This window comes from Saimiri boliviensis, chromosome 9 (genome assembly GCF_048565385.1).
Source record: "Saimiri boliviensis isolate mSaiBol1 chromosome 9, mSaiBol1.pri, whole genome shotgun sequence".
NCBI classification, from domain to species: domain Eukaryota; kingdom Metazoa; phylum Chordata; class Mammalia; order Primates; family Cebidae; genus Saimiri; species Saimiri boliviensis.
The window spans coordinates 102,227,843-102,242,855 of NC_133457.1; the positions used below are offsets into that span (position 1 = coordinate 102,227,843).

General features: G+C 53.9%; 1 protein-coding gene across 4 annotated transcripts in view; it reads right to left on the minus strand.

Annotated features, from left to right (window-relative positions):
- The window catches only part of TGM2 (transglutaminase 2), a 37,666-nt gene that overhangs the window by 6,489 nt on the left and 16,164 nt on the right, over positions 1-15,013 (minus strand). The window contains exons 5-11 of one of the 4 annotated variants that reach the window (XR_012519351.1): positions 14,320-14,448; positions 13,114-13,291; positions 8,482-8,617; positions 7,690-7,793; positions 5,446-5,688; positions 1,294-3,366; positions 163-1,070 (exon numbers count right to left, since the gene is read on the minus strand). Coding sequence is in view for 1 of the 4 variants with exons in the window: in XM_003936370.3 (XP_003936419.2) it covers positions 3,094-3,366; positions 5,446-5,688; positions 7,690-7,793; positions 8,482-8,617; positions 13,114-13,291; positions 14,320-14,448 (1,063 nt within the window). In the remaining 3 variants the exon portion in view is untranslated. Of the gene's footprint in view, positions 1-162; positions 3,367-5,445; positions 5,689-7,689; positions 7,794-8,481; positions 8,618-13,113; positions 13,292-14,319; positions 14,449-15,013 lie in introns of all 4 variants that reach the window. The other 3 variants (XR_012519352.1, XR_012519350.1, XM_003936370.3) reach the window with 3 other exon arrangements.

Genomic DNA, 15,013 nt, shown 5'->3' on the forward strand with positions numbered 1-15,013 from the left:
GACTGCCTTTCCGGGGTCAAGCCCAAGACTTCACCACTGCTCACTCAGTATGGCCATGTAACAAAACTGCACTGTGCCTCCTAAATGTATACAGACCACACACACGAACGCACACACACACAAAGAACACGGCTGGAGGGGGCTCTTAAAAGAAGAACGCACCTTCCCCTTTAAGCAAACGGGGAACCTGTAGCCTGGAATGGAGGAGAGGAAGACCCAGGAGCCCACAGCCAGGCAGCAGATGGCAGGAACTGGAACTTGGGGGTCCTTTTGTCCTGAACCCCCACACGCCTGCAGAGATGGATCCTGTCCCGGACTCCTGGGGCCTGGATGAGAGGCGAGGGCTGGGTCCTTTCTACACCACCGAGGCCTCAGGGACACAAGAACCCCCAAGCCCAGGGCTGACACCATTGCCTGGCACAGCAGGTGTTCAGGAAAGGTCCACAGCTTCTCGCCTCCCCACGCCTCTTTGTGCTCGTGCTCAGGGAGGAGTGAGGGTCCCGCCGCATGCTGGCACCGCTGTGTACTTTCCAGATACCTCCTGAGCACATGTCCTCTCCTTCAGTCCTCACGGCCTAGGTCGCATCCGGTGGGCATGCCATTGCCCCGCGTAACAGGCAAGTGTGACCTAAGGCTCAGAGAGCACATTCACCGCACCCAGGGTGGTGCATTCAGAGGGCAGCAGAGCCGAGATTCAGAGCCTGGCCTTGCTGGCCTCAGAAAATGTCTTTCAACAGCTGCAGTGTTGGGCTCTGCCCTGGTGCCAAGAGGCTGTGCCCTCTGAGGGCCTGGCCCCTGCTGAGAGCTGTTCCCAGGGCCTGACAGTGGGTGTGCCAGAGGGTGCAGCTCCAGGAGTGCCCACAGTGGGCCTGAGACGGAAAAACCAGGAGGCAGCAACTGTCAACATTGCAGACGCCCCGCCCACAACACAGACCTGCTTTCTTAGGAGGGCAAAAGCTGCGCCCCAGACGCCAGCCCGTGGGTGCCAAGGGTCCAGGCCCAGTCATAGAGGAGAGGACGATCACTGGTTTGACAGGCAGGAGTCCAGGGAGAGGAGATGGGGAAGCACACTGTAAACACAAGCCATGCCCCACCTGGGGATTCTCCAGCATCTCCAGGCGTGGCCACACTGAATCCAGACTTGAGCAACTACTGTGTGCACACTCTCCTACCCCCAGTGGTCCCGCACTGTGGATCATGACCCCCAGGAGCCCCATGGGGACGCTAAGGTGCAGGGGGGTAGCCATTTGCTCCGGTGACACAGTGAGACGCTGCCCAAGGATGATGCCTTACTTGGTGCTGCTGCCCCATGGAGGATGGCCGGTGCCTCACTCCACAGCTCCCAGGTCCTCTCCCAGCCTGGAGAGCCCTCTGCCCGCCTCACACCTGCAGGGCTCCAAATGGCAGAAGGCGGGATGGGGCTGCTGGGTCGTTGGGGAGAGCAGTTGTGGGTGGAGCCCTGGGCTGGATTCCTGGGCTTTGGGACCTCAGTGAGCACCGCTCCTCTGAGGGCCTCAGGCTTATTTTTAGAAAGATAATCAGACACAGTGACAAAGCCAGACAGTGAAAGGGACCCAGGGGACAATCACTGTGCAGGCCTCTGCACAGGCAGCCTGGTGACAAAGGCTTGGCCTGGGGCCGAGTTGGGTGGTCTAACGATAGCATTTCACAGCGAAGGGGATTTGCCTAACAGGGCGGCTAGACTGGTGCTGGGGACACTGGAGAGGGACGATCAAGTCCAGGAAGAAAGCACTTCTCCCTGCAGAGGCCTGGATGTTCCCGCCTACGGCTCGCTGAGCTGCTCTGCCCAACATAGCGGCTTCTGGCCGCATGTGGCTATCTACCTTTAAACACAATTAAAACTTTAGTTTTGGCGGGGTGCGGTGGCTCAGGCCTGTAGTCCCAGCACTTTGGGAGGCTGAGACGGGTAGATCACTTGAGGTCAGGAATCTGTGGCCAGGCTGGCCAGCATAGTGAAACCCCATCTCTGCTCAAAACACAAAAATTAGCCGGCATGGTGGTGCGCGCCTGTAATCCCAGCTACTCAGGAGGCTGAGATTGCAGTGAGCCGAGATCGTGCCACTGCACTCCAGCCTGGGCGACCGAGCAAGACCGCATCTCAAAAACAAACAAACAAACAAACAAACAAACAAACAAACAAACAAAAACTAGTTCTGCACTTGCACCAGCCACATTTCAAGCGCGTAGTAGCCATGCGGGGCCCGTGGCCGCCACGCTGGACAGGCAGCGCAGGCGCAGAGCATCCCCACCGCTGGGGAAAAAGCAGCAGGTGCTGTGCAAGGCGCTGGGCTAGAGCCTTTGCTCTGAGGCAGAGAGCAATCAGAGGTGCAGGAGAGGTTCTCAAAGGGCACGTGGGGACAGGCTGTTGAGGTACGAGGGGCTGGAGACAGAGGGCTTGACTGAGAGAGGGCAGCAGAGGGTCTGTGAAAGCAGTCAGGGGTTGCAGGAGACAAGGCGAAACCAAACAGGACAGCTGCTGAGAGGACAGGCTCAAGTCTCAGGCCCGTCACTCTCCAACTGTGGGATTTTTTTTTTTTTTTTTTTTTTTTTTTTTTTTTTGAGACAGAGTCTCGCTGTTGCCCAGGCTGGAGTGCAATGGCATGATGTCGGCTCGCTGTAACCTCTGCCTTCCGGGTTCCAGCGATTCTCCTGCCTCAGCCTCCTGAGCAGCTGGGATTACAGGTACACACCACCATGCCTGGCTAATTTTTGTACTTTTAGTAGAGACAGTGTTTCACCATGTTGGCCAGGCTGGTCTCCGACTCCTGACCTCGTGGTGCACCTGCCTTGGCCTCCCAAAGTGCTGGGATTATCGTCGTGACCCACCGCATCCAGCCCTGTGTGATCTTAAGAAAATTACTTAACCTCTCTGTACCTCTGTCTCCTCATCTGGAAAACCATGATCAAATCCAACCCTCACTCTCGCGTAAGTGGGTTGGTATTTATAAAGTGCTTAGGACAGGGCCTGCAGCGGAGTCAGCACCACGTAAGTGTCTGTGGAAGCGGTCAGGTCACTACCTAGCGTGTTGCCAGTTGGCAGTCAACACACGCTCCAGGAACACAGGGCCTTACCAGAGAAAGGCTCCAGGGTGAGGTTGAGCAGGTCCTTGGTGCCACACTCAGGCCCCAAGACCCCGTTGTAGCTGACAGTGCGGGCACAGAGCAGAAGGCGGCAGGCGTGCTCCTCTTCGGTGTTGTTCGTGATGTGGGCAAAGACATCAAAGTCGCTGCCCATGTTCATGCTCCGGCCCACGCGGATCCGCATGGCCATCCCTGCCTCCTCCTTCTCGACCAGTTTGTTCAGGTGGTTGGCCTTTGTGAAGGCCTCCCTCTCCTCTGAGGACCCTGTAGGTGTTGGGAAGACAGCCTCAATAACAGCTGGAGTAGATCACGGGAAGGGGGCTCGGACAGGGCCAGCTGGCTTTGCAAGCCCTGATAACTCAGGGCAGCCCTGAAGGAGCCCCTTCTGTATACTTCTGGGCCAAGAGGAGGACACAGTATTTTATTTATTTTCCACTAGTGAACTCCTATACATCCCTCAAGACCCAGCCCCAAATGACACCTCCTCTGGGAAGCCCTCTCTGACCACTCCTTCCCCTGTGTTGTTTTCTGTTTTAAACTTTACCTTCTTGAGCTACTCGAGGGCTAAGGCTGTGTTTTCCTTATCCTTATGTCATAGCCAGTGCCTACAACAGTGCTTGGTGCATACTAGGCACGAATACAGTACAATCTTTCTTACCTCCAAGCATGTGCTCAGGGATTACTTGTACCTGAAATTCTTTCCCTTCCTGTCTCTGATTGTTCCCTTCCTTATATTCCATCTGTCTCTCTCCTATGTGCCTTTGATTTCTCCTCCCAGTGTTCTTGGGTGCCTTTCTATTTCTTTAGTGCATATCTAAAGCTCTAGACTTCCAGGGATGGGGAGGGCATCCTTTCCTTCTGTTTTATCCCTTTCAGCTAAAGCATGGTCAGGTGGCCCTGGAAAGTCAGCGAGGGTCAGGCCAAGGCAGGAACTATGGTTTCTTAATCCCCACTGTGAGCCCTGCTGTGCTTGGTAGTTGCTTAGAAATTATATGTATATATCCTATTGAATTGGCTGTTGGATGTGCTCAAATTTAATTTTAAAAAATCCACCAAGTCCTTTCCCCCGCAACTGATTTAACATTAGCAGCAGAAAGATGCCTCATCCTCATGTCTGATTGAACTCATGACATTAATTTTGGGTTTATCTTGGCCCCCTTCTCTTCCCGTCCACCTTCGTGTTCACTTTTCCAGCTGTATGTCAAATGCTGCAAAAATAAACACTGCAAAATTCGAGGCACCTCTTCTCTGTGGCCTCTCTGGACTTTCAAACCCCTCTAGTACAAATACATCATAACTGAAAAGTGTGGAATTGCCCACCTATGGTTATAGGTCCCACTGCTGATAAATATTAATATGCAACCTAATAATGCAGACATTCTTTATTTTTCTACGATGCATGCCTCTCCTCTATAATATTTATCCTCTGAAGTTAAGAGTCAAATCAACCAGCCGGGTGTGGCAGCTCAGCCTGTAATCCCAGCACTTTGGGAGGCTGAGGTGGGCAGATTGCTTGAGCCCAGGAGTTTGAGACCAGCCTTAGCAACATATTGAGACCCTGTCTCTACAAAAAATACAAACAAAAAAAAATTAGCTGAGCATGATGGTACACACATGTAGTCGCAGCTACTCAGGAGGCTGAGGTGTGAGGATAGCATGAGTCTAGGAGGCAGAGGTTGAAGTGAACTGAGATCATGCCACTGCACTCCAGCCTGGGTGACAGAGTAAGGTCCTGTCTCAAAAAAAAAAAAAAAGGCGCGGCGGCTCACGCTTGTAATCCCAGCACTTTGGGAGGCTGAGACGGGTGCATCACCTGAGGTTGAGAGTTCAAGACCAGCCTAACCAATATGGAGAAACCCTGTCTCTACAAAAAATACAAAATTAGCCAGGCATGGTGGTGCATGCCTTTGATTCCAGCTACTCAGGAAGCTGAGGCAGGAGAATCGCTTGAACCCGGAAGGCAGAGGTTGCAGTGAACCAAGATTGTGCCATTGCACTCCAGCCTAAGCAACAAGAGCAAAACTCCATCTCAAAAAAAAAAAAGAAAGAAAAAGAAAAAAAGAGTCGAACCAACTTAAAAGCAAGTGTCTTAATAACTGAACTGAACCCTTCTGTGGACTACAGAACCCTTTCCCTGAAAGAATAATCCTCTGCCACTGCCCCTCGACATGTCTGCTCGTGTTTCTAAGGAATTGCTTAAGATGGAGTACAGCCTACAGGGCCATTGCTGTATGTAGGCTACCAGTCAAAACACACATGCACATGCACGAGCCTGCTGGGCTGGGTAAACACGATGCTTATCCGCAAGGTCATAGCAAAGATTCGGAGAGACAGGGCACGTACCCTCTGGGTATTTGTAGGTGTGGGTGATGTCCTCCCGCTCGTCACGGCCCACGCTCTTAGTGCTGATCTTCATCCCGACGACCAGGGAACGGTTGACGGACTTGTGCATGGACCCATCGTCCTGCTGGATCCAGTCCACCACGTCGGCATTCACCTCCGCAAAGACAAAGGGCGCATCGTACTTGGTGCTCAGGTCGCCCTCCTTGATGGCCCGAACTGGAACTGGGCCACAGCAGTATGTCCCTGGCAGGGGTGGAAAGGGGAAGGGATGGGCCTGGGTGAAGGTTGGGTGGTATCCTCTAAAACCCTCCCCAATTCAGCCACATGTGGCCAGAAACCTCAAGACCATGCAGCCCTCTGACAGAAGGATTCCGCTTCTAGGAGGGCACCACGGGGCGAGGGTTCAGAATAGGGGCTCTGGAGCACAACTTTTAAGCTTCAAATCCCAACTCAGTTTTTTTTTGGGGGGTGGGGACCAAGTCTCACTCTGTCACTCAGGCTGGAGTGCAGTGGTGCGATCTCAGCTCACTGCAATCTCTGCCTCCTGAGTTCAAGCAATTCTCTGACTCAGCCTCCCAAGCAGCTAGGATTACAGGCACCCACCACCATGCCCAGCTGATTTTTTGTATTTTTGGTAGAGATGGAGTTTCAGTATCTTGGCCAGGCTGGTCTTGAACTCCTGATCTTGTGATCCACCCAGCTCAGCCTCCCAAAGTGCTGGGATTACAGGTGTGAGCCACTGCACCCGGCCCCAGCTCAGCCTTATTAGCTGGGTGACTTTGGGCCAGTCACTAACTTCTGGAAGCAGTAGTTTCGTGTGGACATAAGATCTCGACCCACCTAATGAGCATTCATGAATTATAGATGTAAAGCTCTTAGCCTATACTAAATACTATGCAAGTATCTGATAAATAAAATGGAAATGTATCCCAGGCATCCTAAGGAAATTATGGAGCCAAGGGCAGGCAACATGTTAGCAAGTAGGACATCTGTCTCGTTTCCTGCTCTCACTGAGTGAGAGTGGAGCTCTCACTCAACGCCATGCGGTTGACCTCAGGGCGTGAGTGTTCTCCAGGTGCATACGGGTGCCTGCTGTTTACATAAATGTGGCTGATAACTGCCTCACACTGCCCGCAGACTTCAATGCTGAGCACTGGAGGCTGGATAGGTACAGTCTAGCAGGTCCACGTGATGGACCTTGGTCACATTCAATAACGATCAAATCACAGAAACCCACGTGCTGCAGAAATGCTAATGCCTTATCGAGAAGTGGATAGAGCTGGGGGAAAAGGCTCCATATAGCTGGAGGTCTTAAACCAGGGTCCATGGATTTCCCCGAGGCACTACCAAAGGAATTCAGGGGTCCATGAACTTGGATGGGGAAAAAAGGGTATCTTTGTTTACACTACAGCACCTCCTTCAATTATAAAAGCAGGAAACAAACCTCAGCAGCCTTAGGAGCATGCAGGACTCCTGGGACCACAGGCATGATCATTACGATCTTAGAGCTGTCACAGTTGACAGCAGGAAATTCACGTATGCTCATAAATTGTCTCTACCACTATATGATGGAACTTACTGGCTCCATCACTAGATCTTCTTCTATAAAGAAGCACAGATTATTATATCATAACTTTATTTTTTAAAACTGTGATAACTGTATTTTAATGAAATTGGTTTTCTTTATAACTCTGTGCATTATATTTTATCCATTTAAAAATTCCTTAGAAAGCGCCCATGTGCATCACAACAAAATTTTGTCTTGGTTGTGCTCTCTCTCTCTCTCTTTTAAATACACAGGTGCTGCGTGTGTGTGTGTGTGCGTGTGTGTGTGTTTATATGCACATACATATAGATATATATATGTTTATATATACATACATGTGTGTGTTTATATGTATGGATATATAGACACACACATATACACACACAAACATGCGATTTGAAATCAGTGGAGGCTTGTGTGACAACTGTTAATGCTCCTTATTTTAACACAAGAGGACAGACGCTATTTGGTGTTTTTCTTTCTGTTTCTCTGTATTTCCTGCTTTCCAGAATGCATATGAATTGCTTTTGAGATGATCAGGAAGTGTGCTATGAAGAGGTAAGTGAGGTCCCCCTTCCGTGGACCCGTCAGTGATCTCCGGGTGAGCTCCTAGCTCTGCCTCCCTCCAGCTGGGTCACTTTAACTCCCCGAGCCTCAGCTTCCGCATCTGCTAGACTGGTCAGTGCCCGCCCACGCACCTTCGCTCTTCTCCTGGGGCGTTGGGTCCAGGGCCTGCCAGCCCTCGTACCCCGGCTGCAGGTCTGGCCTGGTCATCCATGACTCCACCCAGCAGTGGAAGTTCCTGAGCGGAGAGTGGGGGATGAAGCAGAACATGAGCAATACCCACTGCCACGTCCTACGCGCAGACCACCCACGCAGGTCCCCAAGGCACGCTCGCCTCGTCCCAGACTGTCCAGAGTGTCTCCCCACCGCCCTGCTCTTCCTCCCTCGGGGGCCCAGCTCACAGCACCCCCTCTAGCCAGGCGCCTACTGCTACACCTCAGAGCCCTTCTCAACTCCTCTCCCGCTCCTTGCCCCTCTCAGCGGCCCCTCTGACCTCCGAATGTCTTGGCTCCATCCCTTATTTTCTGTCCATTTAAAGCTTATCACTCCCCACTGGGCCACGCCCCAGCCCCCTGCCCCATCTCTCCCCCTCTGGCCCTCCTGGCAGTTGTCAGCACTGCCCTCTCCCACTCTGAAGTCCGGAGTGACAACCTGTTGCCTTCAGAATCAAGCCTGGGCCCCCTAATGTGGCAGTCCGGCCTCACCACACGTTAGCAGCATGATTCTCCCGAGGCCGCATCGTGTATGTGGTTGACTCTCTCTCCCCCTAGGCCTTGGCTCCTATTGTCCCTCCCCAAGCCTGCTCAAACACTGCTCAACTTTTAAGGCCCGGTTCCAATGTGACCTCCTCCAAGGAGCCCTCCCAGGTGTCCTCTCCTTGGGGCCCTTTCTAGTGAGCTCTGACCCTCCCCCAGCCCCCACCTCACCAGATCATCTCGCTCTTGTCACCCTGGATCTCTCCAAACTCATTGCGGAAGTACTCGATGAGAAGGTTGCTGTTCTGGTCGTGGGCTGAGTTGTAGTTGGTCACCACGCGGGTGGGGACGCCCAGGCACCGCAGCACTGTTGGGGAGGAGTGGAAAGCGGGCTGAGGGGATAGGCTGAGGTCCCGAAACATCCGCCCTGCTCTGGGCCTCTGCCTGCCCATCTGTATTCTAGGGGACACTGTGTGCCCACTGTCCAAGTGGGGAGAACATGAGCCAGCCCTTCTTGCCTGGATAATAGCGCCCACCTCTCTGGTCACCCCAGGTTCAGTCTATCCACCTCACACCACAGCTGCCAGAAGGAGACTCTAAAATACAAATCAGGGCTGGGCGCAGTGGCTCACACCTATGATCCCAGCACTTTGGGAGGCTGAGGCAGGCCTGAGGTCAAGAGTTCAAGACCAGCCTGGCCAACAAGGTGAAACCCCGTCTTTACTAGAAATACAAAAATTAGCCGGGCGTGGTGGTGCATGCCTGTAATCCCAGCTACTCCGCAGGCTAAGACAGGAGAATTGCTTGAACCTGGGAGGTGGGGGTTGCAGTGAGCTGAGATCGTGCCACTGCACTCCAGCCTGGGTAACAGAGCGAGATGCTGTCTCAAAATACAATACAATGCAATGCAATACAATACGATACGACACGACACAATATAATACATCTGATGTCAACACTCCTCAGATCAACTGTCCATGGCTCCCCATGGCCCTTGAGGTCAAGGCCAGAGCCCTGGCCATGGCCCTGGGCCCTGCAGGGTCTGGCCCCTGACCCCCTCCTCGCACGCTGTGCTCCACCACACTGGCCTCCAGCAGGCTCTGCTCCCGCCAGCCTCAGGGCATCGGTGGCTGCCATCCCCTCTGCCTGGAAGGCTACTGCCAGGTTCAGGTTGCCCATCATTTGCATTCACAGCACGGTGGAGATCATCTTCCTTTCCAGTGTATAAGCATGTGAGGGATTCTTTAATTAGTCCCCCAAGGACAGTGAGGAATCTGTCTTATGTTAGATCCTGGAGCCCAGCACAGGCCTGTCACTGACTATTTTGTCAAACGGGATGAAGGAGTGGAGGAAGGAGAGAGGAGAGGAAAGAGGGAGGGAGGGAAGGAGTGAATGAATGACTGAATCTCCCCCAGATATGGATTTAGAGCGAGACTCAAACAGTGCAACAGGCAGAGGAGGGGACAGAAGTCTGAGACCCAGCTGCTTCCAGCTGTGTGACCTGGGACCAGTCCCTTCACCTCTTTGGGCCTTGGTTCCATCTCTACGTGCATTAGTGATGCCAGTGGGGATGCACCATCATTCCCAATGTAGGAGAACACAGATGCATGTGGCCCTGCAATCAGGTCAAAGCACAGACCAGAGTCCTCAGACTTGTCGCGACGGCCCTGTGTTCCTGCCAAGGCCTTGTTTGGTGGGAAAGGGGCTGATGTTGCAAAAACACAGGGACATTGACTGGCATCTGCAAGCTGGGCTCAGCTCAGCGGTGGGGGAAGAAGCGCAGGGGAGGAGGAAAACCCCGGCGTGGATCTTGGCCACATGGCCCACTGGGTGCTCTGGCGGACGGAATGATGGGTGCTTTTACTCCCTCATTTTTAAAACATGCTTTTTATGTGTGTTGTAAAAGCAACAGATTCACAGAAAAAATATCTAAAAAATGAAGAGAAACGGTTACGTTATTACATAATCTGCGGGACTTTTGTTGTTCTTTTAGTTTTGATTTAAGCTGAATCTGGGGGAGGGGGAAGGGATGTGACCTTTGCCCTGGGCTTACCATCCATCGGCCAGGATAAGAGCTTACCGGTTGCCCCTGGATTCCTGCCAGGAGACTGGTGGGAGCTGGGAGGAGGGAGGAAGGAACAGTTATGGCCTCCCCCTCCTGCCTGGTTCCTGTGCCCGAGAACTGGGCAGAGCAGAGCCGCAAGGCTGCCCTCAGTGAAGGCTGGTGTCCTAATGCCACGGCTTAGCCCACCATGCAAGGGGCCTGTGTCTAGACGGCACAACAGGGGAGGCCTGTCTCTGCTGCCCAGGTAGCCAAGTGCCACTCCTGCCCCAGGGATGGTGTCCCAGGAGGTCCCATCATCACGGTCTAACAGAAGGCTGCCCCAGGACCAAAGACACCAGGATCACAGCCTGACTGTGTCACTCATGCGCTGTGTGACCTTGGGCAAGACACTCCCCTCTCTGAGCCTCCATTTCCTCCTCAGTAAGAGAAGCTAATAATAGCAGCTTGTGGGGATTTGTGGTGATTCAGAGAGAGGCCGTGGGTGTGCGCAGAGCCTGTCTGCCCATTCCCAGAGCAAGCACTGAGGTGGCGCTCGGGAACAGCACAGTGTGTCACGGTGCCCATTACAGCAGACGTCGCCCATCAGTGCTGGCTGACTCACCGACGTTGAGGAAGTACAGTAAGGGATCTGGCCTAGAACACCGGAATCCCAGGCTCTCCTGGAAACCCCCCGGCCCCAGCCTAACCAGAGCCGGAGACTGTGCTAAGTGATCTCTCCCTGGTACAAAGAGCTTCCCGTGAATGAGATCATTCGCCACTGTCTCCATCTTACAGATGAGGAAACTGAGGCTTGGAGGCATCGATTCTCTTGCCCAAGTCCACCCAGGGGTTAGAGGCAGAGCTGGATTCAAACCCAGGCAGGCCAGCTCCAGAGTTCATGGCCTAATTCACCATTAGCGCCGCACATGAACTCCACGGCCACGGTGCTCAGAGTCCTTTTTTGGCCAGGTTTTCTCCAGCTGCATCCCACATGGCCTGGGAAGAGGCTGCCGGGACCGGGACACAGCCCCGGTCTGGTGGAGTGGGCAGCTCGGGGCAGGACCTGCTGCTGAACCTTCAGGCAGCCACAGCCCAGGGTGACAAAGGTTTCTGCAGGGGAGCCTGGGGCCCCAGGCCTTTGATGGTGGGGATTCTCCAGGAAAACCCATGGGCTTCTTTGAAAAGATGTGTTTTAGGCCTCTCAGAGGGAAGTTTCTGAGATGAGGGAGTTACCACAGGAAAAAGGAATTCAGCAGTCACAGGGAACGGGCAGTCCCAGGCAGAGAGGCAGGGTCAGAAGGCAAGGGCGGCGAGCTGAGAACCCCGGTCAGGCCGCCCCGACCCGGCCTGCTGCTGCGGAGGACCGGCTGGGAGCCTCCCGGACACCCTTTCCGGGGCCTTAGTGCTGGTTTTGGACTCAGAAAAGCCAGGAACCCCAGACCAGCCTTTTAGATTTCCTGAGCCTTGTAATAATAATAGTAATGACAGTAAGTCACATCATCACCTAAGTATTTTCTATCATGCACCCAAAATCATTTTAAGCACGTCCCACATTTATTTATTTAGAGATGGGGTCTTGCTCTGTCACCCAGGCTGGAGTACAGTGGGGCAATCATAACTCACTGCAGCCTCGACCTCCTGGGCTCAAGTGATCCTCCTGCCTCAGACTCCCAAAACGCTAAGACTACTGGGGTACCACTATCACGCTCGGCTATCTCACACATATTAACTCATTTAATCCCCATAACCATCCCAGGATAAAGTTACTATTGTCATGCCCATTTTATATATGATGGAACTGTGGCTCAGGGGAGTTAAGTGATTTACCAAAGGACACACAGCAGGTAAGAAGCCAAACTAGGATTTGAACCCAGGCCTCGACTCCAGAGTCTATGTTCTTTTTTTTTTTTTTGAGAGAGGCTCTTGCTCTGTTGCCCAGGCTGGAGTGCAATGGCACGATCATAGCTCATTGCAGCCAACCTCCTGGGCTCCAGTGATCCTCCTGCCTCAGCCTCCTGAGTAGCCAAGACTACAGGCACCCACAACTATGCCTGCTAATTTTTATTTTGTTTTATTTATTTATTTTTTGTAGAGATGAGGTCTCACTGCATTGCCCAGGCTGGTCTCAAACTCCTGGCCTCAAGCGATCGTCCCGTCTCCAGAGTCTACATTCTCAGCCAGTGTGTGATGCTAACCCATTCTCGTCAACACCATCACAGCCTGGGAACAATCACCGACATTTTCTGGCCTTACATTTTTAAGATTTTTGTTTTAGATTGGTTTTACTTTTTTGGTTTGAAATTGCTTTACCTCCCCCCTCTGCGTTTTAGAACATGCTTTCTTTCTTGACACTGAGATTACTGCTATGCTCCAGTTCTTACTGGCTGAGATTTGCTGAGAGCGACACTGGGCCAGGTTCTGTGCTGAGCAGCCTCATGTTGCACCCACTGTAGGAGGTAGGTCTTGTCTCTGTTTTCCAGATGGAGAAACTGAGGTTCAGAAAGAGGTCATTTGCTCAAGGACACAGAGCGAGTGGTGGGAGGGTGGGGATTTTTAACTCAGGTGTGCGTGGCTCCAGTGCCCAAGTTCTCAGCTCCGAGCCCATGCCGTTTGCCAATGATAGCCTTGATCCTAGCAACCGCCGGAGGGATGGCTATTGGATAATGGACCAGAGAGGGTGGCCACAGGCTCTAGGCCACACGGTGCATTGATAGTGTTGGTGGCAGGGGCAGGACCGGGGCAGGGATGTCCCGATTCCTACTCCGGTGCTCTTTGTGCCCTTCCAGGGCTCCTGACCCACATCCCAGAGTGCAGCTCACCCGTGCAGGCCACGGCGGCGAAGACCCAGCACTGGCCGTACTTGACGCGCTGGCAGCCGTGGTTCCTCCAGCGCCGCAGGATGTCCACGCTTCCGATCCAGAACATGGGGCTGACACCGTCCCCGTAGTTGTTGTCCCAGCGTCCCAGCAGCACACCCTGGTCATCGTTGCAATTGACCTGCGACCAGTGGGGCAGCATGGGGACTGAGCCTGGGATGGGGTGACGGCTGTGCCGCCCAGGTGAGTCTGAGTACAGCGGGGGTGACAGGTGGGGAGGGGAGCTCCAGTGTGAGGAAAGAGCAGGTGCAAAGGGGCCACAGTGTGTGGCAGACTGCGGCGTGCGGCAGACGGTGGGGGCTGGAGCTGGGGACAGCAGGGAGATGGGGAAGGAGAAGGGGGGCAGGCTCAAGGTCTTGAACACAATGCTGGGATGTGACTCTCTCTGTCCTGTGGGCACAGGATGGCTCGGGAGTGACACAGTGTGATCTAAGCTTTACAAAGACCCCCTTGTGTCCCCCACCCCAGGTTTTGTGTTCCCCTGAACTCCCGTTACCTCGACAATGTAATCAGCCTCCTGACCATGGTCCACGAGGCCGTCTGGTCTTGCCGCCGCCCTCCTCTGCGGCTTCCCCTGCACCCTCCGCTCCAGGCACACCGGCCTCCCTTCCTTCCTCAAACCCGCCAAAGTCGCTCCCTCTGCAGGGCCTTTGCACAGTTGTGCCCTCTGCCTGGGTCGCCCTTCTCCTGGGTACCACCTTAGGGAGCCCGCCAGCCCCTCCCTGAGCCTGGGCTCTGTGGTCGAGGCTCTTACACCCCGGGTTCCTTGGGAGCGTGCACCGTCATTAATGGCTGCCTGCTCATTCACGGGGGATTTCGGTTAGTGTCAGCCTCCTCCCCGCTACCCCCTGAAACACAGTCTCCATGAAGTCAGAGGCCACACAGGACTTGTTCTCGGCTTCTCCCCAGTGCCTAGGACGCAGGTGGTACTTGATAAATATTTGCTGAAGAAATGAGTAAATGAGTTGCTCTGGGGGACCTCACGGCATCACCCTCATCTGTGCAAATCCTGTCTTTCCAATATAGGGTTTCTTCCCTGAGACTTACCCGTCTCCCGGGTACCCCCACCGCCCCCAGCACAGTGAATGGCCTGTGTCTCCACTGTGGGGGAGGGGCCTGTGGGAGCCCCCTGTGGGCCCTGCCACTCACCATGGCGCTCACCACCCGGCCTATGTAGATGGGGCTGCTGCGGCGGGAGCAGTCGCGGCCGGCGTCTTTCACAAACTTGGGGTTGACGTCCAAAAGCATCAGGCAGATGTCCAGGATCCCATCTTCAAACTGTGTTAGAGGAAACAAGAAGAGAAACAGGGAGCTGGGAAGCCACCTCCTCCAGGAAGCCTTCCTTGAAGCTTTCAGCAGCTGTTTCCTGCTCTGTCCCACACAGCAGACTGGGAGGCTCTGGTTGAGTCTCACAAATCTCTCTGGTGGCAGCTTCTCATGGTCCAGGAGGGAATGGAGTGGGACAATGACTGGGTGAGCTGTGAACGTGTGACAAGGGGGTGACAGTCTTCATCCAGGGCCTGGTTGGGGAGATCTGGGAATCTGGAGCAGAGCCCATGGAGTGCGCAGCCCAGTGTCCCCGCGGCCCCCAGGGACACTCTGCCCAGGCTCACTGCCCCAGGGCCCTTGCACGTGCTATTTCCTCTGCTCGGAATGCTCTTCCTGCTGCTCTCTGCAGGGCTCACACCTTCTCATCCTTGCCATTCAAATGTCATCTTTCTCAAAAGCAGGACCCCTTCTTGTCACCTTCCATTGGACTACCCACCTTCAGGGGCCCTTCTGTCTGCTCTCTTCCCCCCTTCTCTGTGGTCCTTTCCGGGTCCAGGTCTCCCTCCAAGCTGCA